The sequence below is a fragment of the Musca domestica genome, unplaced genomic scaffold (genome assembly GCF_030504385.1).
Source record: "Musca domestica strain aabys unplaced genomic scaffold, Musca_domestica.polishedcontigs.V.1.1 1, whole genome shotgun sequence".
Lineage (NCBI taxonomy): Eukaryota > Metazoa > Arthropoda > Insecta > Diptera > Muscidae > Musca > Musca domestica.
The window spans coordinates 4207630-4227545 of NW_026712114.1; the positions used below are offsets into that span (position 1 = coordinate 4207630).

General features: G+C 36.4%; 5 protein-coding genes across 5 annotated transcripts in view; 3 read left to right on the plus strand and 2 right to left on the minus strand.

Moving 5' to 3' along the window:
- Positions 1 to 466: 466 nt before the first annotated feature.
- Positions 467 to 3654, plus strand: LOC101891487 (protein cereblon). Its single transcript, XM_011296729.3, has 6 exons — positions 467 to 621; positions 694 to 2104; positions 2236 to 2635; positions 2696 to 2798; positions 2857 to 2953; positions 3160 to 3654. Exons 1-6 carry the CDS (start codon positions 588 to 590, stop codon positions 3377 to 3379), a joined length of 2265 nt encoding a protein of 754 aa, XP_011295031.2. The 5' UTR covers positions 467 to 587; the 3' UTR covers positions 3380 to 3654.
- Positions 3655 to 6674: 3020 nt separating this feature from the next.
- On the minus strand, positions 6675 to 10427 carry LOC101892703 (protein spindle-F). Its single transcript, XM_059118031.1, has 2 exons — positions 9500 to 10427; positions 6675 to 7685 (listed from the first exon to the last, which is right to left on the minus strand). The coding sequence occupies exons 1-2, from the start codon at positions 10263 to 10265 to the stop codon at positions 7255 to 7257; spliced, it is 1197 nt and encodes a 398-aa protein (XP_058974014.1). The 5' UTR covers positions 10266 to 10427; the 3' UTR covers positions 6675 to 7254.
- Positions 10428 to 10880: 453 nt separating this feature from the next.
- Positions 10881 to 12234, plus strand: LOC101889614 (methionyl-tRNA formyltransferase, mitochondrial). Its single transcript, XM_005191601.4, has 5 exons — positions 10881 to 11105; positions 11167 to 11355; positions 11412 to 11550; positions 11610 to 11772; positions 11834 to 12234. The coding sequence occupies exons 1-5, from the start codon at positions 10939 to 10941 to the stop codon at positions 12220 to 12222; spliced, it is 1047 nt and encodes a 348-aa protein (XP_005191658.4). The 5' UTR covers positions 10881 to 10938; the 3' UTR covers positions 12223 to 12234.
- A 353-nt stretch (positions 12235 to 12587) lies between these two features.
- Positions 12588 to 13436, minus strand: LOC101889447 (large ribosomal subunit protein bL32m). The gene is made up of 2 exons (XM_005191600.4): positions 13227 to 13436; positions 12588 to 13147 (listed from the first exon to the last, which is right to left on the minus strand). Exons 1-2 carry the CDS (start codon positions 13318 to 13320, stop codon positions 12636 to 12638), a joined length of 606 nt encoding a protein of 201 aa, XP_005191657.1. The 5' UTR covers positions 13321 to 13436; the 3' UTR covers positions 12588 to 12635.
- Positions 13437 to 15587: 2151 nt separating this feature from the next.
- Positions 15588 to 19916, plus strand: part of LOC101893381 (all trans-polyprenyl-diphosphate synthase PDSS1) — a 110887-nt gene continuing 106558 nt past the window's right edge. Inside the window, exon 1 of the mRNA XM_059118035.1 lies at positions 15588 to 17250. Within this exon, the coding sequence (XP_058974018.1) occupies positions 16855 to 17250 (396 nt within the window). The 5' untranslated portion in view covers positions 15588 to 16854. The remainder of the gene's footprint in view (positions 17251 to 19916) is intronic.

Sequence of the window (19916 nt, forward strand, 5' to 3'; positions counted from 1 at the left end):
TCAGAGTATACTGAAAATAAAAAATAAAAAAAGTTTGATCAACATTTAATTTTTTGTGTTACTTTTTACAATTTAAAGTTCTATGCAGCTTAAAAAACACCTTTTAAAAGTCATTACCAACTGTTTGCAGGCATGGTAGAAAAATACAGGTAGATGCATCAACGCTTGGGAGCATTGATATGTCAAAATTTTTTTAATTTATTTTCAGATATAAGTAGCTTTTTATATGTTTTCTTATACGACGCCATTCGGAGGTTATTATAAAATGCCTTTTTCAACAATTTTTACAAATTTAAAAAAATTTTCATTCAACATTTTCAATTCCAAAATTGGTTTGACATTTCATTGTCTCAGCAGCTGCGTCGATACGTCTACCTATATTCTTCTACCATGGTTTGCAGGGAGCCGACATAAAATGCATGCAGGGAATTTGTCTGTGTTGGTGTTTACTTGTTATTGGCTTTGTGTACAGAGTACAAAGAAAGGGCAGCACACCGCCGTCGAAAAAATTTGTTCCACTACGTTGTCTGGTAGCAATAAAAAATAAATAAAAACTAGAAAATTCATAAAATTAGTTTTAAAAAACCATGGAAGTCGATGAACAAGCAGAACCAAATGAAGGTAAAAGGTCACATTAACTGCACAAACTTAATATATGCCCGAAATTAATTTGTTTATTTTTCTTTTCTATAGATACAAACATAAACGAAGCAACAGAGGGACAGCAACAACATATTGCGTCGCCTCCCAATCCCAGTGAAACAACTGTCCAGAGAACGAACCATACGGAAAGTGTGTCGCCAGGGAATGAAAGGGCACCCATATTGGAGCAAACAAATGAACCGACAGCCACCGCTACCAATTCCCTTGGTTCGAATGAGGAAGAAAATCGTGTAAATGAAAATGATAATATATCCGAGGAGAGAACAGAAGAAACAACAGCTGCTGACGTTAGTAGCAGAAGCCATAGTTTGGAATCGAACGCTGAAGCTGGCAATGGTCAGCCAGGTGGGGAGGATCAACAAAATGAACAGCAAATTGAAGATGCCGGCATAGATCCAAACTATCCGCTAGTCTTGGTCAGGCGGGTCTCTCTGCCAGCCAACAATGATACAAATCAAGAGGAACCCTCCGCCATGGAACAAGACAATGCTGACAATGAAGAACCCTCGATGGTAGAAATACCCCCAAGTGTCTTAGATTTATTCCATATTGACCGAGCCGAAGGTAATGATGACGCCAATGCTGCCGATCGTGCAGAGGACGAAGATTCCGATTTGGATTCGTGGTTGGAGGATAATGAGGATGAAGCTGCAATAATTGAAAATCCAAATTTAGGACAATTCAATAATCATTTTGTGGTTCTACGCAATATGATAGCCCAGACAAGACGTAGCATGGCGGAGACTGAGGCCAATATTGGACCATCCGAAATATTACCTCGCAATATGTTAATGCAACGCTTTCGACGCATCCTCTTCATACTAAACAATCGCCGTAGAAGACTTATACGGTTGGGCATGAACACGCCAGACGAAGAAAATCCCGAGGCCGAAGCCAATGCCGAAATGGAAGCTGCCAATGATGAAAGCACACCGCCACAGAACGATGAGGAGGGCGGCCAGAATGCTGAAAATAATCAAAATGAAGAAAACGAAGAGGGTAATATGTCGATGGAACAAGAGGAGGAAATGAATGAGAATGCTGTACGCTTTGATACAAATCTGCCGGCAGAACACTCTTACTTGGGACCGAATATGAATCGTGTTTCGGGGGTCAACTATTTAGATGCCGATCAGTATATCAAATTGCGTTTATTTATCCATCAACATGTCCTATTTCCCGGTGAAGTTTTACCGTTTATGGTCGATAGTTCTACAACCATCATAGAGGGTGATATTGATGCACAAAATGGCATACTCTTTGGTGTTTGCTTCCCCACACTAACCAATAACAATGCTGCGAATGCTGAAAGAAAAAATAATCATTTACTGTATGGTGTCACTTGTCAGATTTATGAGCTGGGCACAGATGACAGTGGCAATACGCTGATCAAGTCGAGGGCATTGCAACGATTTGTGACAAAAGTGAATGATTTGACAGTGTGAGTATGAATTCTCATATTGAGGTATTTGATAAATAATTGGGAACAAATTGGATTTAGCTCCGAAGGTAGGTGGAGCTAAACTCAATTAAAGCCAATTATAGCAACCATTTAAAAATTATCCATTTTAGGCCCTTGGAATACATCAACACCCATCCACGCATGAAATGTACCGGCTTTGTTAAAATTCTACCCGACATCTATTTACCCGAACCATTCAAACAAATGAATATGGGCTCAATGAATCGTTTTCGTGACATTGCCTCAATGCAGCAGGCCTATCGACGTTTCCAAGCTGCCACTACACCATGGCCGGCACATGTTTACGAGACACATAATATGTCAACAATAATTGAAAAAGCCCGTACCCAATTGGCACAACATAAAATTGATACAATGCCTGCCGATCCAACACAGTTGTCCTATTGGTTGGTACGCAATTTACATTTACCCGAAAAGATGTTGAAATCCGTATTCCTGGCCAATACAGTGAATACACGTTTAAAACTAATTGCCAGTACATTTAAGGAGGTAAGTTGTGGGTTTGGAGAAGAGTTTAAGTATTATGTTTCAATTTTTTCGCTTTTGTAGGAAGCCGTTTACATTTGTCGCACCTGTGGCACCCACATTGCAAATTGCCGTGAATTATTTGCCATGTCCAAACATGGTGTTCAATCACAATATTGCAATTCTGGTATGATCGTAGAATATCAATTTAAAGTTATTGAAAATAATTATGCTTTTATTTTTAGCCGGTTATATACATGAAACAAATACTGTCTATCAAGTTAATCGCCAAAATATTTTATATAGTGGATCACCGTCAACGGAATTCAGCTGGTTTCCGGGGTAAGTTGATGTCCGTGCAGGAAAGACAAATTAAATGACGTTACAAAACAGATGACACAACCGAATGGAAATTCAAATTTTGAAATGGTCAAAAAATTCTCAAATATAGTATAAATCTATAAGACGACTTTGTACTCCAATTGCATTTTGAAGATGACTCATTTTCGGCCTTTACATTTTTTCAAAATCTTTTCATTTCTTTACAGTTATCAATGGCATATAATCGTTTGTAAAATCTGTGAACATCATCTCGGTTGGGAATTTAAAGCCGTCGAATCCAATCTCATACCCAAACAATTCTTTGGCATTTCATCGAGCAGTGTCCGGATACGTTCGGCCAGTGAACATGCCGATGATAACGTTCGGGGACAAAACACATTTTATCATTTCATACGCCTCATGAATGCTGGTGTAAATATCGATTGAATTAGGTGGGGCACAGTGAAGCGTTTTCTGCGCAAATGTTGGCATCGATGCTGGAGTTGTTGTACAACACGTAGAAGAATGTGACGATCAAAGGAATTGCATGTTGAGTATGTTGAAATGATAAAAAGGATGGGAAGAAAATGTTTCATCTGTGCACGTAATTTTTGTGTGGCCGAGATGACAAAAAGAAGATACCAGTTAAGTTCTTTTAAAGAAATCAATAATTGTAGTTAAAATCTTAACGATTTGAAATTCGTTTATTATGTCGTGTTATAATCGTACAACAAATTGATATTATAATTTAAAAATTCGTTTTAAACAAAAGAAATATTATTAACTCAATTTTTTTTTAATTTGTCCCAAAAGAAAACGAAATAATTCTCCATAAATTGTGTACGATTATTTTTTTACATAAATTTTTCATTACTTGAAATGGACATGCATATTTGGATTAGGAAAAAAAGGCTTTAGATGCCTTGAGACTGGCATATTATATTTTAAAGAAAATAATGGAAAACAAAAACAAATGTATTTGCGATATGGGTTCAATATATTGAAATCCAATTTAAAACCTAACTATATATTAATTGATTTAAAACAACAATACGTGTAATAAAAAAAAACAAAACAAAGAAAATTCTAAGAAAACAAACATACATTTAATGAAATTATTATTACTATTAAATAAAACAAAAAATAAATTTAAAAAATTAAAAAAAAAAAAATGTCAAGTGAACAATGATTTCTGAATTGTGTTTTATAAACAATGGGCCTAGAGATTTATTAACGAAATACCATTTATATCTTCTCTCGATCTTCTATGGGGTCTGTGGGTATCTTTTTTAGATGAAAAGCGTTTTGCATAATATTTTCGGCATATAAAATAATTTTTAAAGTTACTTTGTAGATATTGGACATTCTGTAGATGGTTTGGTTCAAGGATGTCGAATGCTCAAGCTGGAAATGGTCAGACAGGTGAGGAGGATCAACAAAATGAACAGCAAATTAAAGATTCCATTACCGATCCGAACTATCCGCTAGTGTTAGACAGGCGAGTCTCTTTGCCAGCCAACAATGATATTAATCAAGAGGAACACTCCGCCATGGAACGAGACAATGCTGACAATGAGGAACCCTCGATGGTAGAAATACAATATTGACCGGAGCCGAAGGTAACGATAACGCCAAAGTTGCCGACCGTGCAGAGAACGAAGATCCCGATTAGGATTCATGGTCGGATGATAATGAAAATGAAGCTGCTATAATTGAAAATCCAAACGAAAATTCATTTTGTGTTCATACGCAATATGATAGCCCAGACAAGACATAGCTGAGGCTGAGACTGAAGCTGATATTGGAACGTACGAAATATTACCTCGTTATATTTTAATGGGACGTTTTCGAAGCATTCTTTTCCTACTGATTAATCGCTGTAGATTGAAGATAGACTCACTCAGTTGCATACTTTGGGTACATTTTGTTCATCTTAGGAAGAATCAAGTTGCTCTTGATTGGGGAGATATAGGAGAGCGAAAAAGAGAAGAAAGATTTTATAGAAAGAAGTATAGTTGACAGGGAGGTCTTACTGGCCAGGGCATGATTTTAGCAAACTTATGAATGATAATGGAATCCATGTTTGAGAGCTTCTATTTTCCACCTGCCAATTAGCCTATATCTCTTGTTGATTATCATTCAACATCTACATAGTAGATGTTCAATCGTCTCAACCTCTACTGCAGCTTCACAATGTCTACAGAAGTCAGAAGCACTGTTATCCCACCTTGATTACAGCTATCTAATACTGCGGGAGACAGTCAGTATACCCTCCAAGGTTCTGAGATCTGACCTACTTAGTGACAGAAGAGAGTTTATTCTTCTTCTCGATATTGCCGGCCAGATGGTCTTAGATGCCCTGCAACCGGTTTCCAAGTACCATCCTCTTCCATCTACTTCGATGAAAGGCTTTTTGATATCGGACAGACTTGCATAGAAGGACTTAAATAAAATAATTTTTTCACCCTCAGCCATATGGCTAGAGATTTGATACGGCCAAAACGTGCCTCATCGAAATAACGGTTTAAGACTCTAGGTCTCTTTGGACCAAATCCATTTCAGGACATTTGGAGTCGATCTAGCGATGTCCGTCCGTCTGTCTGTCTGGTGCGCACGATAACTCATGAAGAGAGTATCCAATTTGATCCAAACTTGGTACATCGTAATATTATTATCAAACTTCGATCGAGTTCGGAGATAGGCAATATCGGTCCACTCCTCCCACACAAAATATCACATTTTCAAAAATAATAATTTACTGCACAGAAAAAGAAAGTATACTCCGATTTTGCTCCAACTTTGCGAATCCTAGTATTTGCATCAGTGCTAGGTCAGGTGCGAGAATTGACAATATCGGTTCACTACAACCGATATATACTATACCTCCCCCACAAAGGGTCAAAATTTTGAATAATTATAACACTAATAAAATGTGATGTGCGTGTCTGATTGTCTTCAAACTACACACATCACAATATTTTTACTAACTCAAAGTCTGGTGTGAAAATGGGATATATCGGTCGACTCCTTCTGGTACCTCCCCCCACAAAATGGGAGAAGACCTTTTGCTTCACATCTGGGTGTTTTCTAGGAATTAAATTCCTTCCTCACCAGTAGGCGATTATCTACAAGCATTTTTCCGATTTTAAAGCACTCGCCGAGAAACAAAGTTGGAAATTTCTATGGAATAAGTAGAAGCGACGTCCAGAATGAATGTCTCAAATTTTCGGGATATGTCTCATTCAAGCAACAACTATTACGTCTCTAGAAGAGTTGCTACATTTCTTGAACGTACTGTTGAATACGATCCAAAGGATTTTGGGAGTTAGTGGTCGGAATTATGTGCCCCTCCACCTGCACATTCAGCTATTTTCTCATCTCCATTTGGTCCGTTGGTAAATAGTATGGCCATTGATTTGATGATGGATTTTTTCATATTGAGTTCCCATGTGTTAGAGCTTTTTTATGAACTTCGCTTCAGATCTATGGACTATTTTTACTTTAATTACTTCTATTTTTGATTTTCGACTTCTGCAAAATAGGAATTCAATTCTATACACAAAATTAAAAATGAGTCAGAAAGAAAAAATTATCCATGTCTTACCGGTGGCTCTTATTCCAGAATTTCGCACATATAAAATCCAACTATCCTTCAGTTTTGGATACTCAAATATTTATTTTTCTTGTTTTCCCTAAGAAATCCTACACGATCTTGATACCAAAAATAAAAATAAACCACACATTCTTCTTCTAATTTTATCCTTCCTTCAAGGTTTTGCAATCAGTTGTTTTATTCCAGCATAAACATAAACCTAACAATATTCATATAATAATATTAGATAATTATAGGGAAAAAAATGTATATATATAGAGAATAAATGTAGTATTTTTTTGTATTCAATAAAAGTACATATAACATTGGATAGAAACCAAAGGCAGATTAGATAACATGTTTTGTGTACGAATGTATCGATTTGTATATACTTTCAGTAGTTTCTATAAATTGATTAGCACAATTTTTGTCGATGATTTCATTTAATTTTTTTCTTCATCGATCAGATCAGACAACAAAAAGTTTATATTTTATATAACAAAGTGTTTAGTATTCATCAGTCCAAGTTATGCTTTAATGAAATTCCAATATATAAAATAAATTCTTCCTTCTCACACACCCACATCTCATTTCTTTTTTTGAGTTCCAAACAAAATTTGTCACATATAAAATCACTTTCATAACACCTGGCATTCGCTTCTTTTGTTTTGTTGCATTATGTCTACACAGTCTATAGATCAGATGAAAAATATATGCGATTCCGTTTGGGTCAGAAATCTCCAACGGTATGCGATATAAATTCAAAATTATTCTCCATACTGTGCACCAAATCCAAACTTTCATCGCGAAAATGTTCCTCGACATGTTCGCAAAACGACTCGAAGGGTATGGTACTGTCATATAGTTTACCACACATTGGACAAATTTTGTTGGCTTCATCTGCCATGATTTTTTCTTGCAGTATATTCAAATGGTTTGTGGGTGGCAAAGCTTCTTCATGCTGCTGTGGCGGTTGTTTCTGAAGAATAACTGGTGTGATCGGGACATTGACTCCTTTGGATGATTCATTGTAGGAATACGAATGATTGTTGTGATTTGTATATTTAGAATCGGTATTTAAGCTTTCATCTGTTTCCAAACTTTTATCGGCCATTTCAGGTTTATTGCTTTTCTTTGCACATTCGGGGCAGGGATGGAGAGCTGAAAAAGAAACAAAAAATTGACAATTAGAAAGTATTTTATAGAAACATTCACACATATGCGGACTAGTGAAATCCCAGAGTGAATTTTATGTAGACAAGCAAAAGCCCAGAAAGTCTATATAGACGAACCAGAGCCTTGCCTTGGCTGAAACACAGAAAGTCCGTAGGGTCGAGCTTAGGCACATAGAGTCTATAAAAACGTATTGAAGCCCAAAGAATCTGGTAGACATGGCGATCATATATCGACAAGCAGTATTTTAGAGAATCTCACTAGGCGAGAATAAATCTCGAGAGGCTTTAAAGAAAATGTACATCTCAGGAGGTCTGTATGGACAAGCTGAAGCTGAAGCCTGATGAGTCTTCAAAGAGCACCTATATTGTCTGTAAAGTTGAACTAAAACCCAGAAAGAATATGAAGGCGAGTTAAAGCATGAATAGTCTACATAGAATAGGAAATGCCCAGAAAGTCCATATTGTCGAGCTAAGCTGTTAGAGCTGGCGACCATTTGATCTATACATATAGGCGTGCTGAATTTCAAAGAACCTCATTAGACGAGAATAACTCTCGAGAGTCTTTAAGGAAGACCTGGAAAGTCTCATTAGGCGGGAATAAGGCTATAGAAGACATGCAGCCAAGGAGGTCTGTATGGACATGGAAAAAAGAAGCTGAAACCCAGAGGGCCCTGTTGACGAGCCCAGAGAACCTTAAACTGAGACTTTTATTCCATAGTTTATATAGACGAGTCGAAGACAGAGAGCCTTCATGGAATAGCTAACAACATAAGGAATCCACATTGACGAGCTGAAGCTCTTATATTCTATAGGGGCGTTCTACGGAGCCAGAAAGATTGCTTAAAAAGCGAATTAAGACCATAAATTCTTATAGACGAGCTAAATCTCAGTAAGCAAGAACATGTAGAGAGTGGCTTTAAAGAAGACCCATAAGCCGAGACGAGTCAAAGCCTTCTTGAAACAATGTCTATATTGACTAGCTGAAGTACGGACATTATTTATGGAGCCCAGAAAGTCAGTAAAAACGGCCTGACAACAATTGAGTCTAAATAAGTAGACAAATTGAAGGACATAGTCTCTAAAGGTATTCATGAAACCAGATAGGCTTTAAAGAGGACATGTATCTAAAAAATTTACTCAGACGAGCCAAAGTCCACAAAGCCCTGACGAAAGAGCTGAAACCACGGGAGTCCATATTGGCGAAGTAATAATCTATGTGGAATGTCTAAGGCCCCGAAAGTTTTTAAAGACGAGTTGAAGCCCAAAAACGGATTTAGGTCAGAGATTCTGGATAAATAGACGGGTTGAATCACAGAGTAGCTATAGATAAACATGAACCCAGAGAGTCATAAAAAAGGACCTGTGGTCTTAAAAGAGGACATATATCCAAAAAGTTTACTCAAACGAGCCAAAGTCCACAAAGCCCTGACGAAAGAGCTGAAACCATCGGAGTCCATATTGGCGAAGTAATAATCTAAGTGGAAAGTCTAAGGGCCCGAAAGAAGCCCAAAACGGATTTAGGTCAGAGATTCTGGATATATAGACGGTCTGAATCACAGAGTAGCTATAGGTAAACATGAACCCAGATAGTCATAAAGACCTGTGGTCTTTATAGACAAGCCGAAGCTCAATGAGGCTTTATGGAGGAGTTTAAACCTACATAGACGAGCTAAACCTCCATAGATAAAACGTATCCCAAGAGCGTCTCCAAGAGTCCAGTTTTTAGGTATGGACGAGCCGACGCTTGAGAAGTAAAGGTACCTATAACCATAAACAAAATCAAGTTTTCTTACTACTCACCAATTCGACTCTCTAACAGCGCAAACACTGAATTTAATTCTTTTTGCTGTTTCATTGCCTCGCGACGTATTACAGCCAAATTATCAATGCACTTTTGAGTTTCGGCATTGAAGTCTTGGTCCTGTGTCGCATTTGAGCTATCATCATTTAGATAGCCAAAACCCATGGTAACTTCCGACATTGTTGCATCATTTGGCCGTGCCTTATCACCATCACTGTACACCTCCAAGGCTTCACCTTCCTCCAAACTGATATCACGCATATCTGATTCACAGCTCTCCACAGTGGCTGTCTTATGACGTATATTAGGATTTGGTGAATTGACACTTTTCAATGTGAATGTTTTTGATCGTATTAGATTTTGATTCGATACACCGCTACCGCAGCGGGGGCTTCCCTCGTTTGCTGACGCTGTTGCTGCTGCATTATCTGATGCCTCACTCTCTTTGGCGATTTGTGAAAGTCTCGACCAAAGTTTACGATTTTCCGAAGACACCATATCGATGTGGGCTTGCAACTGACCATTGTGACGTTGTAGTTCGGATACTTGCAGGCGTAGTTGAAATGTTTCAGCAACTCCACCGCCTGTATTTGGAATACTTGTGGCGCTGCTGTTGGTATTTTGTGCCAGACGTTCACGTAGCTTTTGATTCTCTTCTTCTACCTCTTTCAAGAGTTTTTGCTGGAGAAAACATCGATCTTTCATGGTGTCCAATGCCACTCGCAGGGCAAGGTGTTGTTTTTGTTGTCCATTAGCAGTGTCCATTGTGAGTTCGAATTTCTTTAGCCGAAAAGTCCAAGCAGGTATTCCAATAGCTTGTAAAACATTTGAGAAGTATCAAAACTCACGAAAAGAAAAAAATACGGAGAAAACAAAGAAATAATGACCAGACAACAAAGTGGAACGATTTTTTCTGCGGCGGCGGCTCATTTGGCGCAGAGTTGCCAATATTTTTCAAACTTCCCCCCTTAGTTTTCTTTGATCTTCCCCAAAAAATCGGTAACCTATTGAAAAAAGGAGCGTATATTATTTTAAAAAATAATCAATTACTAGAAAATCATATTTTCATACAAGTCCCAATTTTTTCATAGTTCTTCATTCCTACGATGTATTGTTCCTTCCTATTCTGAAAAAATCCCCTTTTTGGGGGAAATCCTCAATACTGGCAACACTGATCATCTATATAGCAAACGACGGTTCGGAGTAGTAGAACATGAATTTTAATTTAATATTTAATTTAATCTTTTATATATTTATTTCCTAATTTTTCTAAATTTTCATTTTGCTGAAAATATCGGCACCTAAGTTTTTTAATAACTTGTCGGCGTTTTCTAACCAACATAATGCCGTTTACTATCGATTATTTTTATCGATAGAACATATCAACCTAGAACAATAACAACATCAGCTGCTTGCGGTTGTGTGAGCCTAGCATAATATGTTTTTTTCAAGGAATTTATCAAATTGTTTTAAATTTAAAAGAAAATGTTTTTACGCACAGCCATATTCAACGGAAACCAAAAGTAATGGTCTCAAAGTATTGTTCTTTGGTACCGATACATTTTCCCTGCCCAGTTTAAAAGTGTTACACAAGCATAATGGGAGGTTAGTACGTACTGGATCTTCACCTCGACTATATATTAAATTATTTCTTCCACATCCAAAGCAATGAAAGTTTGGGGGTGGTTACATCTTTCAAAAGCCCGGCAAACTGTGTCCGAGTCTATGCGGAGCAACAAAAACTAGCGCTACACAAATGGCCCATAACAACGGAACATTGTAGGCCATTTGACTTGGGTGTTGTGGTGTCATTTGGTCATTTGATACCAACACACATTATTAACGCATTTCCTTTGTAAGTAATTGGCAATTGGAGTCCATAATATTTAAAATGTCTAATAATATTTACAGAGGTATGATTAATGTGCATGCCAGCTTATTGCCGCGTTGGCGTGGTGCTGCTCCCATAATTTATTCCATTATGAATGGCGACCAGGAGACGGGAGTTAGTATAATGCGTATTGAACCCAAACGTTTCGATGTTGGTGATGTAGGTAGGCAAGTTAACAATCAATAAATGAGTTATATTGACAACTTTTGTGTTTCCAGATATTTGCCCAAAAAAAGGTTAAAATAGAGCCCGGCATTTTCATGCCCGATTTGCATAAGGAGTTGTCGGAAAAAGGTGCAGATCTGCTGTGGCAAGTGGTGTCAGGTTACCCAAAAACATTTGAAAATCCCATGAGACAAAATGATAAAGATGCCACGTATGGTAGGAGGTTTAAATAAGTTTTAAAAAATAATTCATAATTAAAAATGGTATTTCATTATAGCTCCCAAAATAACACCCGATATCTATGAAATCAATTGGAACAATCTAACATCCCTGGAAGTCTATAATCGTTATCGTGCTTTGTACGGATTCAAGGCATTGACATCGAAGTTTCAACAGAAGTCGATTGAGTTATTAGATATCAGTTTACCTCAAGAAATATCTTCTGGAGATAATTTCAAATCTGACTCTTCACCGGGTTCATTAGTCTATCATTATAAGCGAAAATGTCTAAGGGTACAATGTGCCAATTATACATTCATAGAAGTCCACCGATTGCGTGTTGAGGGTAAGAAAGCCATGAGTGCCATGGATTTTAATAATGGCTTCCTCAAGAAATTGCAAACAAGTAAAATGGAATTTCATTATAATAAAGTTGTTTGTTGCTAGAAAAATGGAAAACATTGTGTTTTGTTAACATTTTGTTTTAATGTTAAATTAATTCTTTTATATTAAATGTTTAGGCATGAGGAGTGGTTAGAAATGTTGTCCGAATTTGATGCAATTTCATGTTTGCCTCTAAATGTTGGGTATCTTTTAGAAATTCTAATTCTATTTGTCGTTTCCCCTACTTTACATTATACTAAAAGGTTTGTTTTTGTTTTTTTTTTTTTTGAGTTTCAGAAAGTCACGAAAACTATCACGCAAGGCCATATTTGAACTCGTCGGGACCCTCACTTTGCACAACAATATTTTATTTTCTTTTTTTCAGACTGCGTTTTCTTTATATACTTCATTCAAGTAAAAATATAATATTTTCAATACTTTTTAACAAAATTTTATTTAAACATATTTCAGCGACCTTAGGCCAAATCATTGGGTTTAACTTCTTTGGAATTCGATGGTTGTTGTGTGGTCTTTTGCAAAAGATTTTTGGTAAACCATATGGGACGGGGCTTTGGCATCTCCACAATACGTTTGCCATTCAACATTTCCGAGGGTTGTTCTCCGCGTTCACCCTCATACAAAACTACAACATCTTGTTCAATGGGGTTCAAGCCCAATTGTTCTTGTATTTTTTCTTGCATTTGTTGGGTTTCATCGCGTACCTTGTTATAGCAGTGGGGACACAAATGTCCAGCTTCGTAATCATGACCACATTGATTGCACGATCGCAAATGAGTCTTGACGCGCAACAATTTCCAATTGTATTCGGGATAGCCAAATTTGCGATTTAAACGTTTCTCCACCGTACGCCGATGCTTGGGTACAGCCCATAAGATACCATCACCAATGATATCTTTCAGAGATCGGGAGGGAGTTTGATTCCTGGTGATTTTATCATATGTTGAGGGTAGGCCGGCTACAGCAAATGCTAGGGGACGAATGGTGCAAAAGACAGACAGTTGGTGGGAAATCATTCATGAGAGAAATTTTTACGTTTTTATTCCTACCTGGTGGCAAGGAGCCTTGGGGAAATATGGCTGGAAGCAAAGACTCCAATCTTTGCAAGAAATTTGAGAAATATAATACAAGATTACGCGACATTTTTAATTTAAAACTTCCCAACTTTAATGTGCTCCACGGCTATTACGACACGCATGCCTGGGAAACAAAAATGAAAGACGTCCCCAACGAAACGAATGCGAAGGTCAAAAAGGAATACTTGATAAAAAAAATTAACATTTACGAATGAGTGTAATGCATAACGACGAGTACTCTGTTGTTTACGAATGAGACATGAGGAAAACTGAACACATTCACTAAAAGAGCCTGGAACTAGCTACAAATAAAAATGAACCAATGATAATAACATATTGCCAGATTGTCCAAAAAAGGGGAAATATGAAAATAATGTATGGTGCTTTACATACCATTGAACAAAACTGTGAAATGCACTTGAATTGGGCGCGAGCATGGTAAAATTAAGAAGGTAAAGTCATTTTAAATAAGCATTCCCATCTTTGCATTTTCTGTAATTTACCTTGTCAAATTTTACTGCATAGAAAGCAGGTTCCCATCTCAGATTTGCGTATGTACAATGAATTTATAAATAAACATTTTGACAATGAGATGTTGTTCAAATGACTTTACCATGGGCGGGAGTTGCATTTCTTTGCAAAGAATTGACATTTGGAATCGATCTAGTCCGTCCGTCTGTCTGAATGGCATGTGCGCACGTTAACTCTCGAAGCGAGTATCTAATTTGATCCAAACTTGGTACGTCGTAATATTATTATCAAACTTATATCGAGTTCGAAGATGGAAAAATTATAACTCTTATAACATGTGATGTAAGAGTCCGATTGTCTTCAAATTACACACATCACAATATTTGTAATAACTCAAGGTCTGATGTGGTATCCCCCACAAACGGTTAAAATTTTTAATATTCTTAAAGCTCATAAAACGCCAAATTAACATCCGATTCCATTCAGACTTGGTACTTCTTAATATTGCCATCAACACAAGATCTGTTATAAAGATGGTAGAGATCGGACTATTCCTTCTGGCAACTCCGCCACAAAGGGTCAACTTTTTGAATAAACAAATTGATCATAAAATCCAAAATAACCATCCGGTTCTCTGTAAATTACACACATCACAATATTTGTACTAACCCAAGGTATGGTGTGAAGATGGGATATATCGGTCCACTCCATCTGGTACCTCCCCCACAAAGAGTCAAAATTTGTGTAACCATGAAGCTCATAAAACGCCAAATTAACATCCGATTCCATTCAAACTTGGTACATCTAAATATTGCCATCAACACAAGATCTGTTATAAAGATGGTAGAGATCGGACCATTCCTTCTGGTAACTCCCCCGCATAGGGTTCAAGATTTAAAAAAATAATATTTCATTATTTCACATATTCATAGAACAGAGAATTGAGATCCTGTGCCTCAATTCTTGCATGGTACAATGAAGAGAAGGTAGGTCAACTTTGAAAAAATTCCAAGTATAGAGGTCTACCTGTTTGGCTTGTAATGTCAGAATTAGTATCAAAACAATAAAAAATCAAACAACTTGTTGCATTTATTTTGAATAAATAATTGAAAACCGCGATAACTGAATGAAAGGTCAACACTTCTTTTCAAAATCATGTACTATATGTCTCTAAAGGATTATTTCGCTACAAAATCTCTAGATTTTGTGGATGCATGCGTTGAAATGAACATTTTGAAAACACCCGAATTTGAATGTTTTCTGAACAATTTTTTTGTTATTGAAAAGAAAACACATACATAAACAAAAAATGATGACGTATTAGGCCAAGAAAATAAAAAAATTGAAATCATATGGTAGTTCTGCCCTACCTTGATATCATTGTACCATGAATTCTTGTTTATTTTCGTAGCCATCATTAGGAAACTTTATACATTTTGAGTTGTCAAAAACTCGGTGTAATAAGAAGAAAAAAAGTTCTTAAAAGCCACTAAATTAAAAATCTGATTTACTATAAATTTTGCAAAACTAATGACAAAATATTCAATAAATAAATAAATAAACAAATAAATAAAACTTAAATATATGAAATATCTGTAATTTCTTCCAAAAATCAAGTCCAAAATGTTAAAATATGTTATCTTCATGGCAAAACGGATTTTCTACATTGAATAAATTCAGAATTTTGTTTTCTGGCTCCTTAATACGCATTATTATTCCTTGAGAAATCACAGTATCCCATGTGGCAACACCTTTTTTCCCAATAAGAAATACCCTTTGACAATCGCCAAACACTTTACGCAAAACTCCCAGTTGCAACTCATACTTACCATTTGATTTTGTTTTGACATTGAATTTCGCAACACATGTTCACGCTAAATCATCTGTTCGGTTACGTCAAAATAATAATGGAAAGTTCCTATTTCTTTTCCTCGATAAAACATAAATAAATAAAAAATCAAATATTTGGACAGAAATCCAATTGGAAAAATTCGGTAATAACGATAAGAAGATAAGGCGGCAGTGTCACGTTACAGCAAAGGCGGGGAGTCAGTGTAAATTTGATGTATTGACAGCGGCGCTGAGTAACTAAGCTATTGGATAACAACCTGTACCAGCTGTGCGTAGAGATCAAGGTGACCGAGGAAAAAGAAAATTTGTTTGGCCTGGCACTCTTCACATCTATTAAATGCAGTCACACGCAGTTTTGACCATTTACAGAATGCTTTACATTGAAGATTAATGCAGCTATTAAAGGTGAAACAACCTGGCCAATCAAGTACCAAGTTCACATCAACAGGCTATTGGGAAAGAAGACAGTATTCACCATTGTACACGTTTGCGGGAGAGAGGTAAGAGTTAACATTCAAAACCTCTCTCTCTCTCTCTTTGTGTGTGTGACTCTCTTTGGCAAACGTTTCAGTCAAAACAAGCAAACCACGGCTTTGATTTGTCTTAAAGCTTTCTTGGCTAAGGCGCAGGCGCCTCTGCTTTTAAACAAGTTTCATCTTAAGGCTCAGCGTTTTAGCCATTGCCAGCGTCAGACACCAGCAGCGTACGAGCGAGTTAAACTAAGCTCAGAGGCACTTGCAGCTTAAAACACAAAACACTTTGTTGAAGCTGTTGGAACTAAACGCAACAAAAATTGTCTTTTAACCGTCGTCCCCGGGTTGTCGCTGTGTGTAACCGTAAAAAAATTGAAAAAATAAAAGAAAAGATATTGAAAAAAAGAAAATAATATTCACCTAGAGCCAGAAGAAGAGGTCACTAAACTTTTTTCTTTAAGTAAAAAGTCCCAAACGAGTAACCTAACCACCAAACGTACGAAAACAATTCTTGTGTTAAACAAAAATTAAAAAGAAAATAAATAAATAAAAAGGAATACTTAATGCGTAAAGTAAAAGAAAGTCAAGACAAAAAATTTGCCTACCTAATGAAGTCGCTTTCGTGATTTTAAGAAATAAAAAACAAGTGTTTCCTAACGAAAAAAAGAGTGTCCTTCCTCCCACCTTAAAACAAAATACCAACTCCGTTACTTACGAAAATCTTTACAAAAGCCTTAAAGGATTATAACCGTTACAATTTTTTTTGGATCGTTTTAAGAGAAACAAACAAATCGTACAAAAATACCATGGCCTGTTTAAGTACTTCCGGTCGCCAAGGACTGTTTGTAGCAGTCGGTACGCGTCGTTATCACAATCACAAATATCTATGTCAACTTATGCTGCAACCGCAATTGCAGCCACAATACCATCCAGCCAATAACGCCCACAACTCCACAACTCGAAGATCGTTGAGTAGTGCCACCACCATAACCACCACCAACAACATTGCGAATAAAACTGGTATTGTTGCCACAACTTCAAGGTTGTTGAGCTGTAATGCAATAAAAACTTCCGCTTCCTTGTCCAACGCACCAACAACATCATCATCATCGTCGTCGTCGTCATTGCAGCATAACTTTAAACGTTACTATCATGGATTAAATAATGTTAGCCAAAATAGTAATGCTGTCTTCAATGTTACGGTAAGTTTGTAATTATTATTTTTTAAATAGAATATTTATGGTCTTGGAGTTCTTTACTTTTTAGAAAGCTGTGAGGACTTTAGGACTTATGGGAATATTTAGAAAAGGATTTCATTCTACAATTTCGCCTGCCTGAATTTACAAAAGAAAATTAATTTCAATTTATTTCGATCAATTGATCTGGCTTGAGTTATATCATTATAGCAGATACCATTAAATTTGAATAGTCAAATAACGATCTGAACTGAATAATTCTGCACAGCTCTAAAAGCAAGTTGCAGAGAGATTGCAGACGCAGATCTTTTGGCTAGGCAAATAGAAATTTGTAGGGAAAATGTCTATAGTGTAGCAAACTTTAACAAATATAATTGACATATCGTGATTTCAACACAAAATGGAAAAGACACGCTGACCGATAACATGTTTACATGGGTACTTTGACAAATATTTCGAAATTTTACAAACAGATGGATTCAATATTCGTAAGCTCAATAGAAGAGGAACCAAAGAATTACATAACACTAAAATTCTTTTGGAAAATCTTCTAAATCTTACAACCGCACTTATAAACTTTTTCACCTGTCTCCACTTCTTATGCTTTTGTTTTACATGGGCGAAATAGCATAACCATGTAAATTGGTTTTGTCTGTTACAACAAAACCCCTTTGTCGCTCTTTCCGAACTCTAGATATTCTCTGCCTTACTTCCTGGCAAATATTAGCATCGTTCTCCACTAATAAACAAACTTTATGTTTATACAAACAACAAAAATGCGATTAAACCTGACCATTTTGCAACAACGAAAAATGGGAATTATAATTGAGGATTGTGTCTGCTGGACTGAACTGTAATCAATTAAGTTTTTATACTCTACACGACATAGTGGTATGGGTATTATGTCTTTGTGCATTTGTTTGTAACATGGAGAAGGAAGCGAGATAGACCCATATTTACTGTTGAGAATAAATCACTTTCTGAGTTGATTTATGCATGTCAGTCCGTCTGTCCATGTATTATTGTGAACAAAATGCAGGTCGCATTTATTATCCTATTGAGATGGAATTTTGCAAAAATCGTTTGTTTGGCCCAAGGACGAACACTATTGAAATTGGAGATAATCGGAAAAAAATTTAGATATAGCTCCCATATATATCTTCGCCTTTTATTGTGCACCAAACGTGTAATATCAGCCCGAATAGTAGGGAATTTTGCACATACATCCAAATTAGGCCTGAAAATATGTATGCCAATATGTATCTAGCTATAGATCCCATATATATTGTTCATCCGATTTGTTATTTTTGTCCTCCGCAGCCGTAATATGCAATCTGTAACAACAATATTTTGAGAAATGTATCAAATGCAGCTCAGAAATACCTTAAAATTTTATCGAGATCGGTTCAGATTTGGATATAGCTCCCATATATAACTTCGTCCGATTTACCTTTTATTGTGCACCAAACGTCTAATATTTGCCCAAATGGGATGGAATTTGGCTCATACGACCGAATTGAGTATAGAAGTTAGTATGCCAAATTTGGTGAAGATCGGTTCATATATCGCTATAGCTTCCATATATATTGTTCATCCGATTTGTTATATTTATTACCAACAGCCGTAATATGCAATCCGTAAAAACGATATTCAAGGAAATATTTAAAAAAACAGCTGAGAAAAATCTTTGCCAAATTTTATCGAGATCGGTTCAGACGGTTGCATTTTTGGGGACTTACAGACCATCACCTTTCAAGATCAAGAACCAAACTTTTTCCTCAATCGCCTTCGAGGCACTTAGATTGTTCTGCAAATTTTAATCTAAATTTAATAGTGAAACGCATAACTTTATATTTAATTATAAACTTATGTTGCTGTTTATAAAGCGTTTAAAAAAACATAAAATTCAGAAAAATGCATAAAATCTTTAATTGAATGACGTCGTGTAACTGTAGACCACTTCTACCATCGTAACACTGAATTTCCTTCTCCAATTTCTCAGAAGCTTCTTAACTCCTTTATCTTGAAGGTATAGTTGTTAATATGGGTCATATAAGAATTTAAAGAAGTTTTCCAAACTAAGATCGGTTTTCTTATTATCATTTATGTATTTTCGCTACGATATATATTTATACAATCAGCCATATGGCAAGAGGGGGTATATATCATTTTATACGGCCCAAAACGTGCCTCATCGAAATAACGATTTTAGATCCTAGGTCTCATTAGACCAAGTACGTTTCAGGACATTAAGAGTCGATCTAGCGATGTCCGTCCCTCTGTCTGGCAGGCTGGTGCGCACAATAACTTTCGAAGGGACTATCCGATTTGATCCAAACTTGGTACATGGTAATTTTATTATCAAACTTAGATCGAGTTCGGAGATGGACAATGTCGATTCACTCCTACTGGTACCTCCCCCACAAAATGTCTACAATTTCAAAGAAAATATATTTTACTGCACAGAGAGCGAAAGGATAATCCGATTTTGCTCCAAATTTTAATATATGAATTAGTACTGTCAGGTGCGAAAATGAACAATATGGGTACATTCCATCAAGTACCTCACCAACAAAGAGTCAAAATTTTGAATAATTATAACTCTTAAAAAATGTAATGTAAGTGTCCGATTGTCTTCAGATTACATACATCACAATATTTTTATTAACCCA